The sequence below is a fragment of the Nycticebus coucang genome, chromosome 12 (assembly GCF_027406575.1).
Source record: "Nycticebus coucang isolate mNycCou1 chromosome 12, mNycCou1.pri, whole genome shotgun sequence".
Taxonomy (NCBI): domain Eukaryota; kingdom Metazoa; phylum Chordata; class Mammalia; order Primates; family Lorisidae; genus Nycticebus; species Nycticebus coucang.
Genome location: NC_069791.1, coordinates 95,178,143 through 95,190,392, shown reverse-complemented (window position 1 = coordinate 95,190,392; position 12,250 = coordinate 95,178,143). Strand labels below are relative to the sequence as shown.

At 48.2% G+C, this 12,250-nt stretch overlaps 1 protein-coding gene across 5 annotated transcripts in view; it reads left to right on the top strand.

Annotated features, from left to right (window-relative positions):
- Positions 1-12,250, top strand: part of ABCC1 (ATP binding cassette subfamily C member 1) — a 153,627-nt gene that overhangs the window by 111,477 nt on the left and 29,900 nt on the right. For 4 of the 5 annotated variants that reach the window (XM_053557315.1, XM_053557313.1, XM_053557316.1 and 1 more), the window contains 2 exons: positions 359-542; positions 9,820-9,849. In XM_053557315.1, coding sequence (XP_053413290.1) covers positions 359-542; positions 9,820-9,849 — 214 coding nt within the window. The remainder of the gene's footprint in view (positions 1-358; positions 543-9,819; positions 9,850-12,250) is intronic. The other variant, XM_053557314.1, reaches the window with a different exon arrangement.

Genomic DNA, 12,250 nt, shown 5'->3' with positions numbered 1-12,250 from the left:
CTCCCCCCCATCAGCACACCTGTGTCCCCCTTTCGCTGTGTTCCCAACCACCAGCACACAGTTTTACTTCTATTCATTTCTCCTCCAACTCTGGAATCTGGGCAGGGGTCTTTTTCTGTTTTGCTCCTTACTGCTTCCCCGGCACTCAGCACGGGCCCTCGGCACTCTCGTGCTGAAGGGGTGCACGCACAGACTGAGCTGCTGCTGCTGCTGCTGTTATCACAGGTGTGTGTCCATCTTCAGGCCCGAGTTGTGCTCTCTAGGTTGTGGCTGTGTCCTGCCTCTTCTGGCCGCTCTGCCGAGTCAGGCTGTCTCACGCGTGTGGGCTGACGTGGCTGGGTTTCCACTCTGCCCACAGACGCGGGTCCTGGTCACGCACGGCATCAGCTACCTGCCGCAGGTGGACATCATCATGGTCATGAGTGGCGGCAAGATCTCCGAGATGGGCTCCTACCAGGAGCTGCTGGCCCGAGATGGCGCCTTCGCTGAGTTCCTGCGCACGTATGCCAGTGGCGAGCAGGATCAGTCCTCAGAAGATGATGGTAAGGACAGCCTTGGTGTTCCCCCTGCATGGGGTGGCACCTTGAAGGGCCATGTTTGTCTCTTTGAGGTTGGCGTCATCCACACTAGGAAAGTGGCTCATCAGGGCAGTAGGATGGGAGCAGGGCTGCCCCGACCACCAGGAGCCAGCTGAGAACGTGTCTTAACCCTTCCAGGGCTGAATTGAGAGGGGCTCCTGTGTTTCATGACCAGGGAAAGAGAGCAGCAGTCCCTGCCTGGGCCAGCTGACCCCAGGGCACATCCCAGTGCATTCTGATTGAACTTCCAGGCTCAGAGTTGGCACCTTGGTTTGAATCCCAGCGGCTTTTCTTACCAACTGTGTGACCTTAGGCCTGTCCTCAAACCCGAGCCCCAGTGTTCCCTCAGGTAGAGTCATATAACAGCAGAAACATTTCAGCATCTCACGGTAGACTTAATGTGATAAAATGTATGCACAGCCTTTGGCATGTGCCTTGTATTTCCCAAACTATCCCCGTAATGTTAACTGTTATTAATACTACTTTGCAAAGAGGATGTGTCCCTGGCATCTTCTGGGTCACCATAGGCCTGCCCGCTTCCCATCTGGTCTGTCCTCCCAGCTAGACTCTGAAAGTGGGGTAGTTTTGGAGGTGCCTGCTGAGTCCCTGCAGAACTGGGACCTTGACCTTATTTGAAGTAAAAGAGGTGGACTTTGGAGAAGGCTCTTCTCTTTTCTCAGTTGATTTCAAGTTCAGGGGGATTGGTCGCAACCTTCTCAGGCTGCTCTGTGCTTATTGGGTCACAGTAGCACAGGGGTCCTCAAACCCCGCAGGCCACATGCTGCAGTATGATTGTATTTGTTCCTGTTTGTTTTTTATACTTCAAAATAAGATATGTGCAGTGTGCATAGGAATTTGTTCATAGTCTTTTTTTTTTTTTTAAACTATAGTCCGGCCCTCCAATGGTCTGAGGGACAGTGAACTGGCCCCCTGTTTAAAAAGTTTGAGGACCCCTGTTAGCATCTCAGAACACTCTCTGCTCTACTCCCTTCCGGGAACTTTGACCCCTGTTGACCTGGGGAGAGAGCAGGTGGTCTGATGCTTTTTCTGGGCCCCAAAGGAGCACCCCTTTGATGTGGCACACCTGCCTTGGTTTCAACTGTTGCTAAAAAGAGTGAAACTAAAGAGAGGTCACCTACCCTGATCTCCCTCTTCCAGGAGATAATTACAGAGCCCTGGGCCTGTGAGGTGTGATTGTTATGTGCATTTGGTCAGGGGTCACATGGACTGTCCTTGGAGTGAGGCTGCAGGGCTGCCTCACTGCATTAGTGCCCTGGGCTTAACTGACATCAGTCTGTGGATGGGTCCCCTAGGATTGTGCCCCACAGCAGGGGGGGTCGCCAAGGAAGAGCTATTTGCTGTTCTTTCCCAGTCATTGCAGGGGGACCTGCTGAGCACCTGCCATGTGTTAAGTATTTGTATTATTCTTCTGGGCTAGAACAACAGAAATTTATCAAATCTATAAGATCAAAGTGTCAGCAGGGTCATCTTCTTCCAAGGGCTGTGAGTCTGTCCCAGGGCTCTCCTCTGGCTTCTGGTGGTTTGCTGGTAGTCTTAACACTCCCTGGCCTGTGGAAGCATTGCCCCACTCTCTGCCTCCATAGTCACTAGCCCTCTCCCTGTGTGCACGCCTGTCTCCTGATTGCCCCTATTTGTAAGGACACTGGTCATGTTGGGTTTGGCCCCACCTTACTCCAGTGTGACCTCATCTTAACTGATTTCATCTGCAGTGACCCTGTTTCCAAATCAGGTCATATTCTGAGGTGCTAGAGGTCAGGGCGTCAATATATGAAATTGGGGAAAAGCACAATTCAACCCTAAACAACCCTATTCTAGCTTTTGAGGAGAAAGCATCAAACAAGTTATAGGCAAATCCTTGTCTTCATACACTTTAGAGTCTAATGGGCAGGAAAGACAATAAACAGCTAAGGAAGATTTCAGATAGCTGTAAGTGCTTGAAAAAAATGGCAGTAGCGTGGGCTGTGGAGTGATGGATAATTGTGGGGGTTAGTCACTGTGGTTAGGGAAGCCCTTTCTGGGGAGGGGACATTGATATGGGAAGGAGCCAACAAGAAGAAGGTCTTGGGAACAGTGTTCTAGACATAGGGAACAGCAGGTGCAAAGGCCTCAGGACCAGAGGGAACTGCATTTGTCTAAGAAACGAGGAGGTGGCCAGTGTGGGCAAACCATAATGGGCCAGGAGTGGAGGAGGTATGAAGTCAGCATATGTGTGTCTGCAGGGCCTTCCAGGGGAGGAGTCTGGGTTTTGGTATAAGTGCAGTGGGAAGCCCCTGAATGTCAACGGGGGGAGTGACTGGCCTGAGGGACACATGGTGACCACTGGTGGGATCCACTGCATCTCAAGTCTGGCCTCTGAGTTTCCTGTCCTCTGCTCCTTCAGTGGTCTCTGGATATGCTTTTTAGGGGAGCATATTTACAATTCTGCATGGGGTTTCACTGCAGGGGTCCTAGTGTTTTTTTTTTTGTTTTTTTTTTTTTTGCAGTTTTTGGCTGGGGCTGGGTTTGAACCCGCCACCTCCGGCATATGGGGACGGTGCCCTGCTCCTTTGAGCAACAGGCGCCACCCCATCCCAGTGGTTTTTAATAAGTGCTTTCTCAAGATATAATGCACATATTATTCACTCATTTAAACTGTATAACTAGTGCTTTGTTAGTGTATATTCACAGAGGTATGCACCCATCACCACAGTTTTAGAACATTTTTTCATACCCCCCCCCCCACCTATTAGCAGTCACTCCTCACTTTTCACCAACCCTCTAGGCCAGGTGTCCCCAAACTTTTTAAACAGAGGGCCAATTCACTGTCCCTCAGACTATTGGAGGGCTGGACTATAGTTAAAAAAAACAAAACCAAAACTATGAACAAATTCCTATGCACACTGCACATAATCTTATTTTGAAGTAAAAAAACAAAACAGGAACAAATACAATCACACCGCCTCATGTGGCCTGCGGGCCACAGTTTGAGGACCCCTGCTCTAGGCTCTGGGCAACCATAAGTCTACTTTCTGTCTATTGATTTGCTCATTCTGGACATTTCACGTAAATGGAATCACTTAATATATGGAATTTTGTGACTGGCTTCTTTTACTTAGCACGAGGCTTTCCCGGTTTGTCTGTGTTGAGGCTTCATTCCCTCTGGTTGCTGAATGATGTTTCATTGTGTGGATAAACATTTTGTTTATTCAGTGCAGATGGACATTTGGATTGTTGCCACTTTTTGACTATTATGAATAACACTACTATGAGCCCCGCAGGGTTTTTTCCCCCTTTTAAAAAGATTTTGGATTCATACAAGGGTACGTAGGATTAGGTTACACTGTTTGCGTTTGTTAGGTAATGTCCGGGTTGTGGTTGAGCTCTTCACGCAGGAGGTGTGCCGTGTACCCCTATGTTGTACCCATTAGGTGGGAGCTTACCAGAACCCCCCATCCCTTGCCTGTTTTCTCCCTTCTTGGATTTAATTGTGTTTTCTCTCGAGTGGGTCTCTAGTTATTCATCAATGCTTGTTTTTCCTTTCTTGTGATACTTCACTAAGGAGAATGTTCTTCAGGTTAATACAAATGATGTGAAGTCATCTTTTTTATGGCTCAGTGATATTCCATGGTATACATATAGTGCAGTTCATTAATCCATCCATAGGTTGATGGGCACTTTGTTTCCATATCTTTATGGCTGTGAGTTGAGCTGTGATAAACATTTGAGTTCTAATGTCCTTATGATAAAATGATTTTTTTTTTCTTCTGGGTAGATACCTAGTAATAGAATTGCAGGATCAAATGGAAGGTCTGCTTTCAGCTGTTTGAGGAGTCTCCATACTTCCTTCCAAAAAGGGAAGGGCTGTACTAGTTTGCAGTCCCACCAACAGTGTGTAAGTGTTCCCTTCTCTCCACACACACGCCAGAATCCGCAGCTTTGGAACTTTGTGACGTGGGCTTTTCTCACTGGAGTTGGGTGATGTGTCAGGCTGGTTTTGATTTGCATTTCTCTGATGACTAGGGACGATGAGCACTTTTCCATGTGTTTTCTGACCATTTGTCTGTCTTCTTGGGAGAAGGTTCTGTCCATGTCTCTTGCTCAGTGATTAATTGGGTTGTTTGCTCTTAATAAACCTTTGGGCCAGATTAACTAGAAACAGAAAAGTCAGAGCTCTAATAACCTCAATCAGAAATGAAAAAGGGGAATATTTTGTAAATCATGTAAATATTTTTGAAATTAGTATGTCCTAAGTTAATATAATTAAATATTTATAGCTCTCTCTTAACTCTGGAATTCCAGAAAAGTAATTAACCTTCTCTTTATTGCTATAGTCTAAAATGCTCATTTTTGCTGGGTGCAGTGGCTCACCCCTGTAGTCCTAGCACTCTGGAAGATTGAGGTGGAAGGATAGCTTGAGCTCAGCAATTTGTGAGCAAGAAGTGAGAACTTGTTTCTAAAAAAAAAAAAAGAAAGAAAGAAAGAAAAAGAATTTGCTAAATATTGTGGTAGGTGCTGTAGTTGTAACTATTCAGAAGGAGGATTGCTTTAATCCAAGAGTTTGAGGCTGCTGTGAGTTAGGCTGATGCCAAGGTACTCTAGCCTGGGCAACAGTCTAAGACTCTGTCTAAAAAAAAAAAAAAAGAAAAATCCTTTTCCACCATTATTCTGCTCTTTGTGGTCTACAGCCATTGTGAACTGTTTCCTAAAGAACTCCATGTTCTCTTTAGTCTTGAAGTGTTTGATAAATTTTTCTCTCTACCTGTACCACTTTGCCTCCCCTAACTCATCTCCTAGAGCTTAGCTTCAGATCTTCCCGTGTCAGATCAGCTACTACTATCCCTGAGAAATCTCTATCCTTTCTAAAATGCGTAAAGCCTTCTGTTAGGAAGAGAGCAAGGGATCTCCCAGCCCTCTTAGGGCAAAGTGGGTGCCTTGTCTTGGTTCTGCATCTAGCAATTGTCCTACCTGGGATGAAGGATAGGGTAGGATCCATCTTGGTGCTGCCCCACCTTAATCCTATCCTGAGCAACTGTCACACCTGGGAGTGGGAGGAACACAGCCCAGGTCAGGCAGCCCAGGCACAATAGGATTAACCTAAGGTTAATTTTTGTATCATCAACTGTCCATCAAAATCATTCCATGGTGACACCTAACCACAAGGAAGGACCAATCCAGACAGCATAAAACAGGAACCCAGACCATCACCAGAGTATTTTTGTCAAGCAATGGGGCCCATTTGTCATCTATGGCTAATGTATCTTGCTCTTCAAACCTATCTTTCTCTTCTTCAATAAACTTTGTTTCATGCTTGCCCTGGAAAAAAAAAAAAAAAAAAAAAGAAATGAAAAAGGGGAAATAACAACAGATAACAGATACAAAAGATCATTGCTGATTACTGCCCAAAACCTAGAAATTTGAAAATGTAGAGGAAGTGGACCAATGTTTGGATACTACATACCTGGACTTAACCAGGATAAGATAGAACTCTTGAACAGACCAATATCAAGCACCCGAATTGCAGCAACAATAGAAAAGCTTCCAACAACAACAACAAAAAAAGCCCTGGAACAGACGGCTTTACACCAGAATCCTACCAAACCTTCAAAGAAGAGCTCATACCTATATTGTAGAACCTATTCGAAAACACTGAGAAGGAATGAGCCCTGGAGGTTTTAAAAGAAAAGTTGTATTTTCTTTTAGGAAAAGAATTTTGGGGTTTTCCCCCAGTGTGTGGTAGTTGACATTCTTTCGGCTTTTGAGTTCTCTGATTTGAATGAGTTTCTACACATGCCCTTGCAGTTAGAAAGTTCTGCCTTACGTCTAGCCTATTTCCTCTTGCTGCAGAATCTCCTTTCTCTGTCTCTTAGTCATGGTAACTTCTCAGTGGACTGCATTTCACCGACCTGCATGGTGGGCTGCATTTACATGTGGGTTTAACTGAATCTCTCCCTATCTCCTTTCCTTCCGGGTGAGCCAGGACTGTCCTTAAACTCCTCTTGGCCTCAAATGGGTTTTCTTCCCCTCCCTTCCATCCCAGCTGCCAGCATATCCAAGGCCGTTTATATAAAACATGGAATGCTGCCAATTTCTTTATTATTTTTTTTGTGTATATTAGCACTTTATAATACCACCCACCATCCTAGCACCTCTGTGGGTTCAGCCACCCCGCCTCCTGCCAGGTAGGGCACATAAGATCTCGGCTCTGGCTCTTCAGTCTAACGGGGCAGCTCCCCCTCTTTTTCTGCCTCTCTGGAGGGGCCCCTTCTATAACGTCTTGGCATTAAAATCTAGTCTTGCTCAACTTCAGACAGCTCTAAGTGCCAGTGACCTTGGATTTGTTTGAACTGCATTTTTGGCCCCTCCTAAAGGGTAACATTTTTTCTTGTTGGATTAATCAGGTCTTTTTTTAGAATACCCAGGCTGCAGCCGGGTGAGGAGCACATGGCTGGGGAGGAAGGGAAGATGTACAGGGGTGAGACTTGTAGCCGAGGAGAGATTGACCTCTCCCTTGGAGATATTTAGTATGCTGATTTCTAGGAAATCTACTTAATTTTTTATTTTTCTGAATAGCAAAGAAGGTGAAAAACATTTTTATGACTGTGTTTTTTTTTTTTTTTTTTTTTTTCAAGGAACCTAAAACTTAAAGCAGTGGTTTTTAATGGGGTAGCAAATTTGCCCACCATCCTCTGGGGATATTTGGCAATGTTTGGAGATATATTTGGTTGGCACGACCGAAGTCAAGATTACCACAGGCATCTAACGGGTAGAGGCCAACAATGTTGCTAAACATTTTCTAATGCCCAGGGCATCAGGAGCATCCAGGGTGAGGGGCCCTGAAACCTGGGACCTCACACTGCCCAGAATCCGTGTCATCTTGGGAGAACCTCACACTGCTCAGAGTCCTTCCGTGTCATCTTGGGAGAAGGGCCTTATTCCATTGATATGGCCGTTTTTCAAAACCTTTTTGAAACCATCTCTCAATCCTGTGACAAATATTTTTCCCTTTTCAGTTTTTTGCTGAGTTTTTTCCCCCTGACTGATTATAAAGTTAATACATACTCATCATAGACATTTGTAAACTAGAGAGGAATGTAAAGAAGTGGGAAAAAGAATATCCTTCCTGGGCGGCACCTGTGGCTCAGTGAGTAGGGCGCCAGCCCCATATACCGAGGGTGGTGGGTTCAAACCTGGACCCAGCCAAATTGCAACAACAACAACAACAAAAATCCTTCCTGCTTTCCCACCACCAGAGGCATAGCCACTGTCAGCATTGGGATCTTTTCCACCTGTCTTTTCTTTCTAGGCCTTGTTCCTCCACATAATTGAGTTTTCTCATTTCTCCTCCTGTCCCCTCTTTTTACCTCCCCCCGCCCCTCTGTACACTGGGTCCTAAGCACCTCCCCACGTTCCAGAAGTTTGTACTGAACAGCTCCAGAGACTGGGTTGTGCAGATGGCACATTCCTTCTGGCTGTCCTCAGCGGCTGCTTTTCTTCCTCTTTTGAGGATGAAGAACTTTCAGAGCCAAGGCTGGAGGAGAGGAGGTGGGGTGAGGTAGCCAGTCGATTCCGTTTTTGGTCAAAAATGAGGCGTTGACTCTAAAGCAGTGAGTTAAATTCTTCCCTCAAGGGAGGCAGGCCTGCAGCTGGCCCTTGCCCAAGCAGAGTTCTAGAACCTTCTTGAGTCAAGGCCGTGTTGGTGGAATAAACAGTGAGCTTTCCAAGGTGGCTGCTCTCAGGGTTGGCAGCTGAGTACACAGACCAGAGGCTGCACTCATGTGGTTCAGAGTACGGGCAGCACCTGGCTTATCAGCACCAGAGACCCATCACCTGCTACTTTGGAAAACTCAGGGACATTCATTGACTTACGAGTTTCATGTGTTTGCTTTATGAAAAAAGAGACAAGGAATTTTTAGTATTTTATAACATTCTCCACTCTCCCTGCCCACCCTCCCATTCATTTCTCCTGCCTTGTTTTTCTTTGTGGCGCTTATCACTGTCTGACAGTAAATGCTAGATCTGCTGGTTTGTTTCTTGTCCTGTCTCTTCCCTTGGAAATTAAGCTCCATGAGGGCTTTTTGGTTGCCTCTGTACCCCCAGGGCTGAGAACAGTGCCTGGCACATAGTAGACAATAAATGCGTTAACTACGTGAGTGATGTAAACCTTGATTAAGGCTTGCTCTGTACAAGCAATGTATAGGTCAAAGGGCTTTGGATACAGCTACATAAGCATCCCAGTTTAGAAGAAAATACGAGCTGATTTTACCTGTTCCTAGGAACCAGCTTTGTAGGTCTGAGCTGTGAGAGGACACCACTGTGGCTGAAGAGCCCCCCCTCTGGTATTGCAAAGTCAGCTCTGCTTATTCACTTGTCAGTCTGTCCATCTGCCCACCAGGTGTGGGCAGAGTCCCCGCTGTGTGCCGCAGGGCCACCTGGCATGTGAGCCGCCACACGAATGGTGCCCGCCCCGCAGGTTGGGCAGTGTACATCCCGTATGACTGCACACAGCAGCCTGGAGTGCCAGGTGCTGGGAATAGAGTGATGGTAAAACCCACTGTACCCTTGAGAACTCACAGTCTAATGGGGAGACAAACCCTGAATACTCAAGGACATCATGGTGCTAAATGCAGTGATAGGGGTGGGGTGCCCACCATAGCTCGGGAGTGACATTCACCCAAGTCATCTCTTCCCCTTTTCTGGGTTCCCTGTGCTGCTGACCCGGCCCAGTGTAAGCTTCTGTGGGGTCTGGGGTCCTCTAATAAGCAAAAATCTGTCCTCAGAGAACTAAGGCTTCGGGCTGGAGCTGGGGCCTGTGTCACCTCCCAGTGTTGTGCCCGCCCTCTGCTGCCGTGAAGACAGAAGGTTCATTTGCATTCCTTTTCTAGCTCTATTTATGTTTAAACACAGTTACATTTTGAGAAAGGGGTTGGTCACAAGCAGTGTCAGGGGTCCACCCAGCACATGTGGGATGGGGAAACTGAGGCACACATGGAGAAGACCCCTCAACCGTCCTTGCCCTGCCACCTTCAGAGAAGCTGACACATTTTTTTTTTTTTTTTTGTGGTTTTTGGCCGGGGCTGGGTTTGAACCCGCCACCTCCGGCATATGGGACCAGCGCCCTACCCCTTTGAGTCACAGGCGCTGCCCGAAGCTGACACATTTATTCCCTCTAGGCATTTAAATGTGGGATGGGGGGAGTTTTGCCTTGGTCCTTAATACTTTCTCGGGTCTTGTGGATTATCAGGTGGCAAGGTGGTGGACGCAGAGGAAGAAGGTAAGTACTGCCTGGGTTGGCGCAGCTGTGCCTGCAAAGCAGGACATAGGCTGATGTGCTGCATGCCTCGGGGGCCCTCAGGTGGCTGCGTTTTGGCTGCATTTTCACCCCTCCCGTTCATTGGTTCATTCAGTAGACACGTACTGGGCATCCACTGTGTGTCGGGCATTGTGGGTAGCACTGGGTGAGATGGTTTCAGCCTCCAGATCTCTCTCTCTCTTCACCTGGTGCCCTTGGCTCAGTGTTACTGTTTCATGGTCACTTTGCCATGACCTCAAAGCGGGGACAGTGGTTGGGAAATGCCTGGCATGTAGCAGATGGACGATAAATGGCAACAGTTTGATTGCAAGATGCTGCTTGTGCATCCTGGGCCAAGAGTGCCGGGCGATCAGCGCCTGTTGGGCTGCAGGTGGCATTGGGACCCAGAGGAGGGGCCGCCTCTGGCAGAATCCCAGTGGCCAGAGTGAGCCCACCCCCCGCCTTCTGACTGAGGGTCCTGGCCAAAGGCTGCTTTGCAAGCAGCTACCTTAAACAAGGAAGAGTGCTCACTGCAAGGATTCCAGGTAGCCCAGGGATCAAACAGGCCTCAGGAAATGGGAGCTCCAGGAATCTACACAGACTCTTTTGGGACAGATGGACTATCTTTGTCCTTGGAGACCACTGGTGATAGTTAGGGTCTTGGGAGGAGACAGGCTCTGATGGGGTGACCTTAGGCAGGCCCTTCCTTGACTGGGGGGGCCTAGGGTGCCCTGATTGACAGGTCTGCCAAGGCTATAGAAAGGGGGTGCTACATCTTTCTAGGACAGGATGCTGGACCAGCTGATGTTCATGTTGCTCTTCTTTGACTCCTGTTTCTACCCTCTGCGGAGTTGAATTTTCCAGTCGTCCCTGTTGGAATATCAGCCTGTGGGCTGAGCAGGCTACTGTAGAGCACCTGTTGAGACCTGGTGGGCTGCCCTCAGTGATGAGCAAGAGAAGGGGATGCTAAAGCTTAAAGAGGGGCACAGAGGCTCTCTGCAGCATGCCGCCTGCAGGACAGGGGTCTCTGGAGTGTTCCGGAGCATCCCCATCCCCACCTAGAGAAAGGTGGTTAAGACTGGGCCTGGCCGCCAGTGTCGCGCATGTGTGTGAACCGTGCATGGCTGCGTGGGAAGCCTTGCGTGTTACCACCCTTTCTGAGCGATGTGGCTGCTTTGTTTATTAATTAAAAACAAAGATGCTGTCTCAGCAGCTGTGGCTCAAGCAGCTAAGGCGCCAGCCACATACACCTGAGCTGGCGGGTTCAAATCCAGCCTGGGCCCGCCAAACAACAATGATGGCTGCAACCAAAAAATAGCCAGGCATTGTGGCAGGTGCCTGTAGTCCCAGCTACTTGGGAGGTGGAAGCAGGAGAATCACTTGAGCCCAAGAGTTGGAGGTTGCTGTGAGTTGTGATGCCACGGCACTCTACCCAGAGTGACAGCTTGAGGCTCTGTCTCAAAAACAAAAGAAAAAGAAAAGAAAACAAAGATGCTGCTATTAAAGGGACTATTAAAGCAGTGGCTCCCAATGCTGGCTGTGCCCCTGATTTGTCTGTTGAAGTGTTTCAAAATGCACATAACAGTAAGCACCACAGGGCTGCTGTCCCTGAGCACTTGCTGGTGAGAACGGCTCTGCTGCTGTTTTGCAGATGTGGTCACTGAGGCTCAGAGTGGCTTACCCCTAAGGTGCACAGCTGGGAAGTGAGAGAACACTTCCCCCACGTCACAGTTACCTGACTGTGCTCTCGAGTCCCTGCAGGGACTGGGGCTGGACAGGGCAGCTGCTCATTTACAGAGGCCCCGGGTGATCCATTCACAGCCAACAGTGAGAATCCCTGGCTTGGAGCGCCTGCCCCCAAACCAGGACCAGTCCCCCGCTTCTCGTGGCTGTCATCTGAGTGTGACATCCTGCCTTTCTGGATCCTGCTTTTATCTGTGTCACAGGGTGGCCTGACAGCTGGCTGTGTTTGCTCCCTGGTGCCGTCTCTCCCTGCCCCTGTGGGCCCAGTCTTTTGGTGCCTGACACTGTGCTGTTCTCTCTCCTGTTATCAAAGAATGAGGAAATCAGTGAGGGTGGGGGTAAATAATAATGCGTCACTCGTTGTGAAGACAGAAAGAGATGATGTATTTCAGCACAGTGCCCAATGCTCCATGAGAGATTTCTTCATTGTCAGGGATGTTCTGGTGGTCATTGTTGATGCTGAGTGGATTCTTCCTGGTACTGGAGCAGGCAGCCAGCTGGCGTGGCCCCCAGTAGCCTTATCAGGGTTTCCCCTAAGTCTATATTCCAGGCAACGCTAGGGTTGGGGTCTTATCTGAAGACTCATCTAGAAGGGACCCACTCCAAGCTCACATGGTTTTCAAATATCAAAATGCTTCCT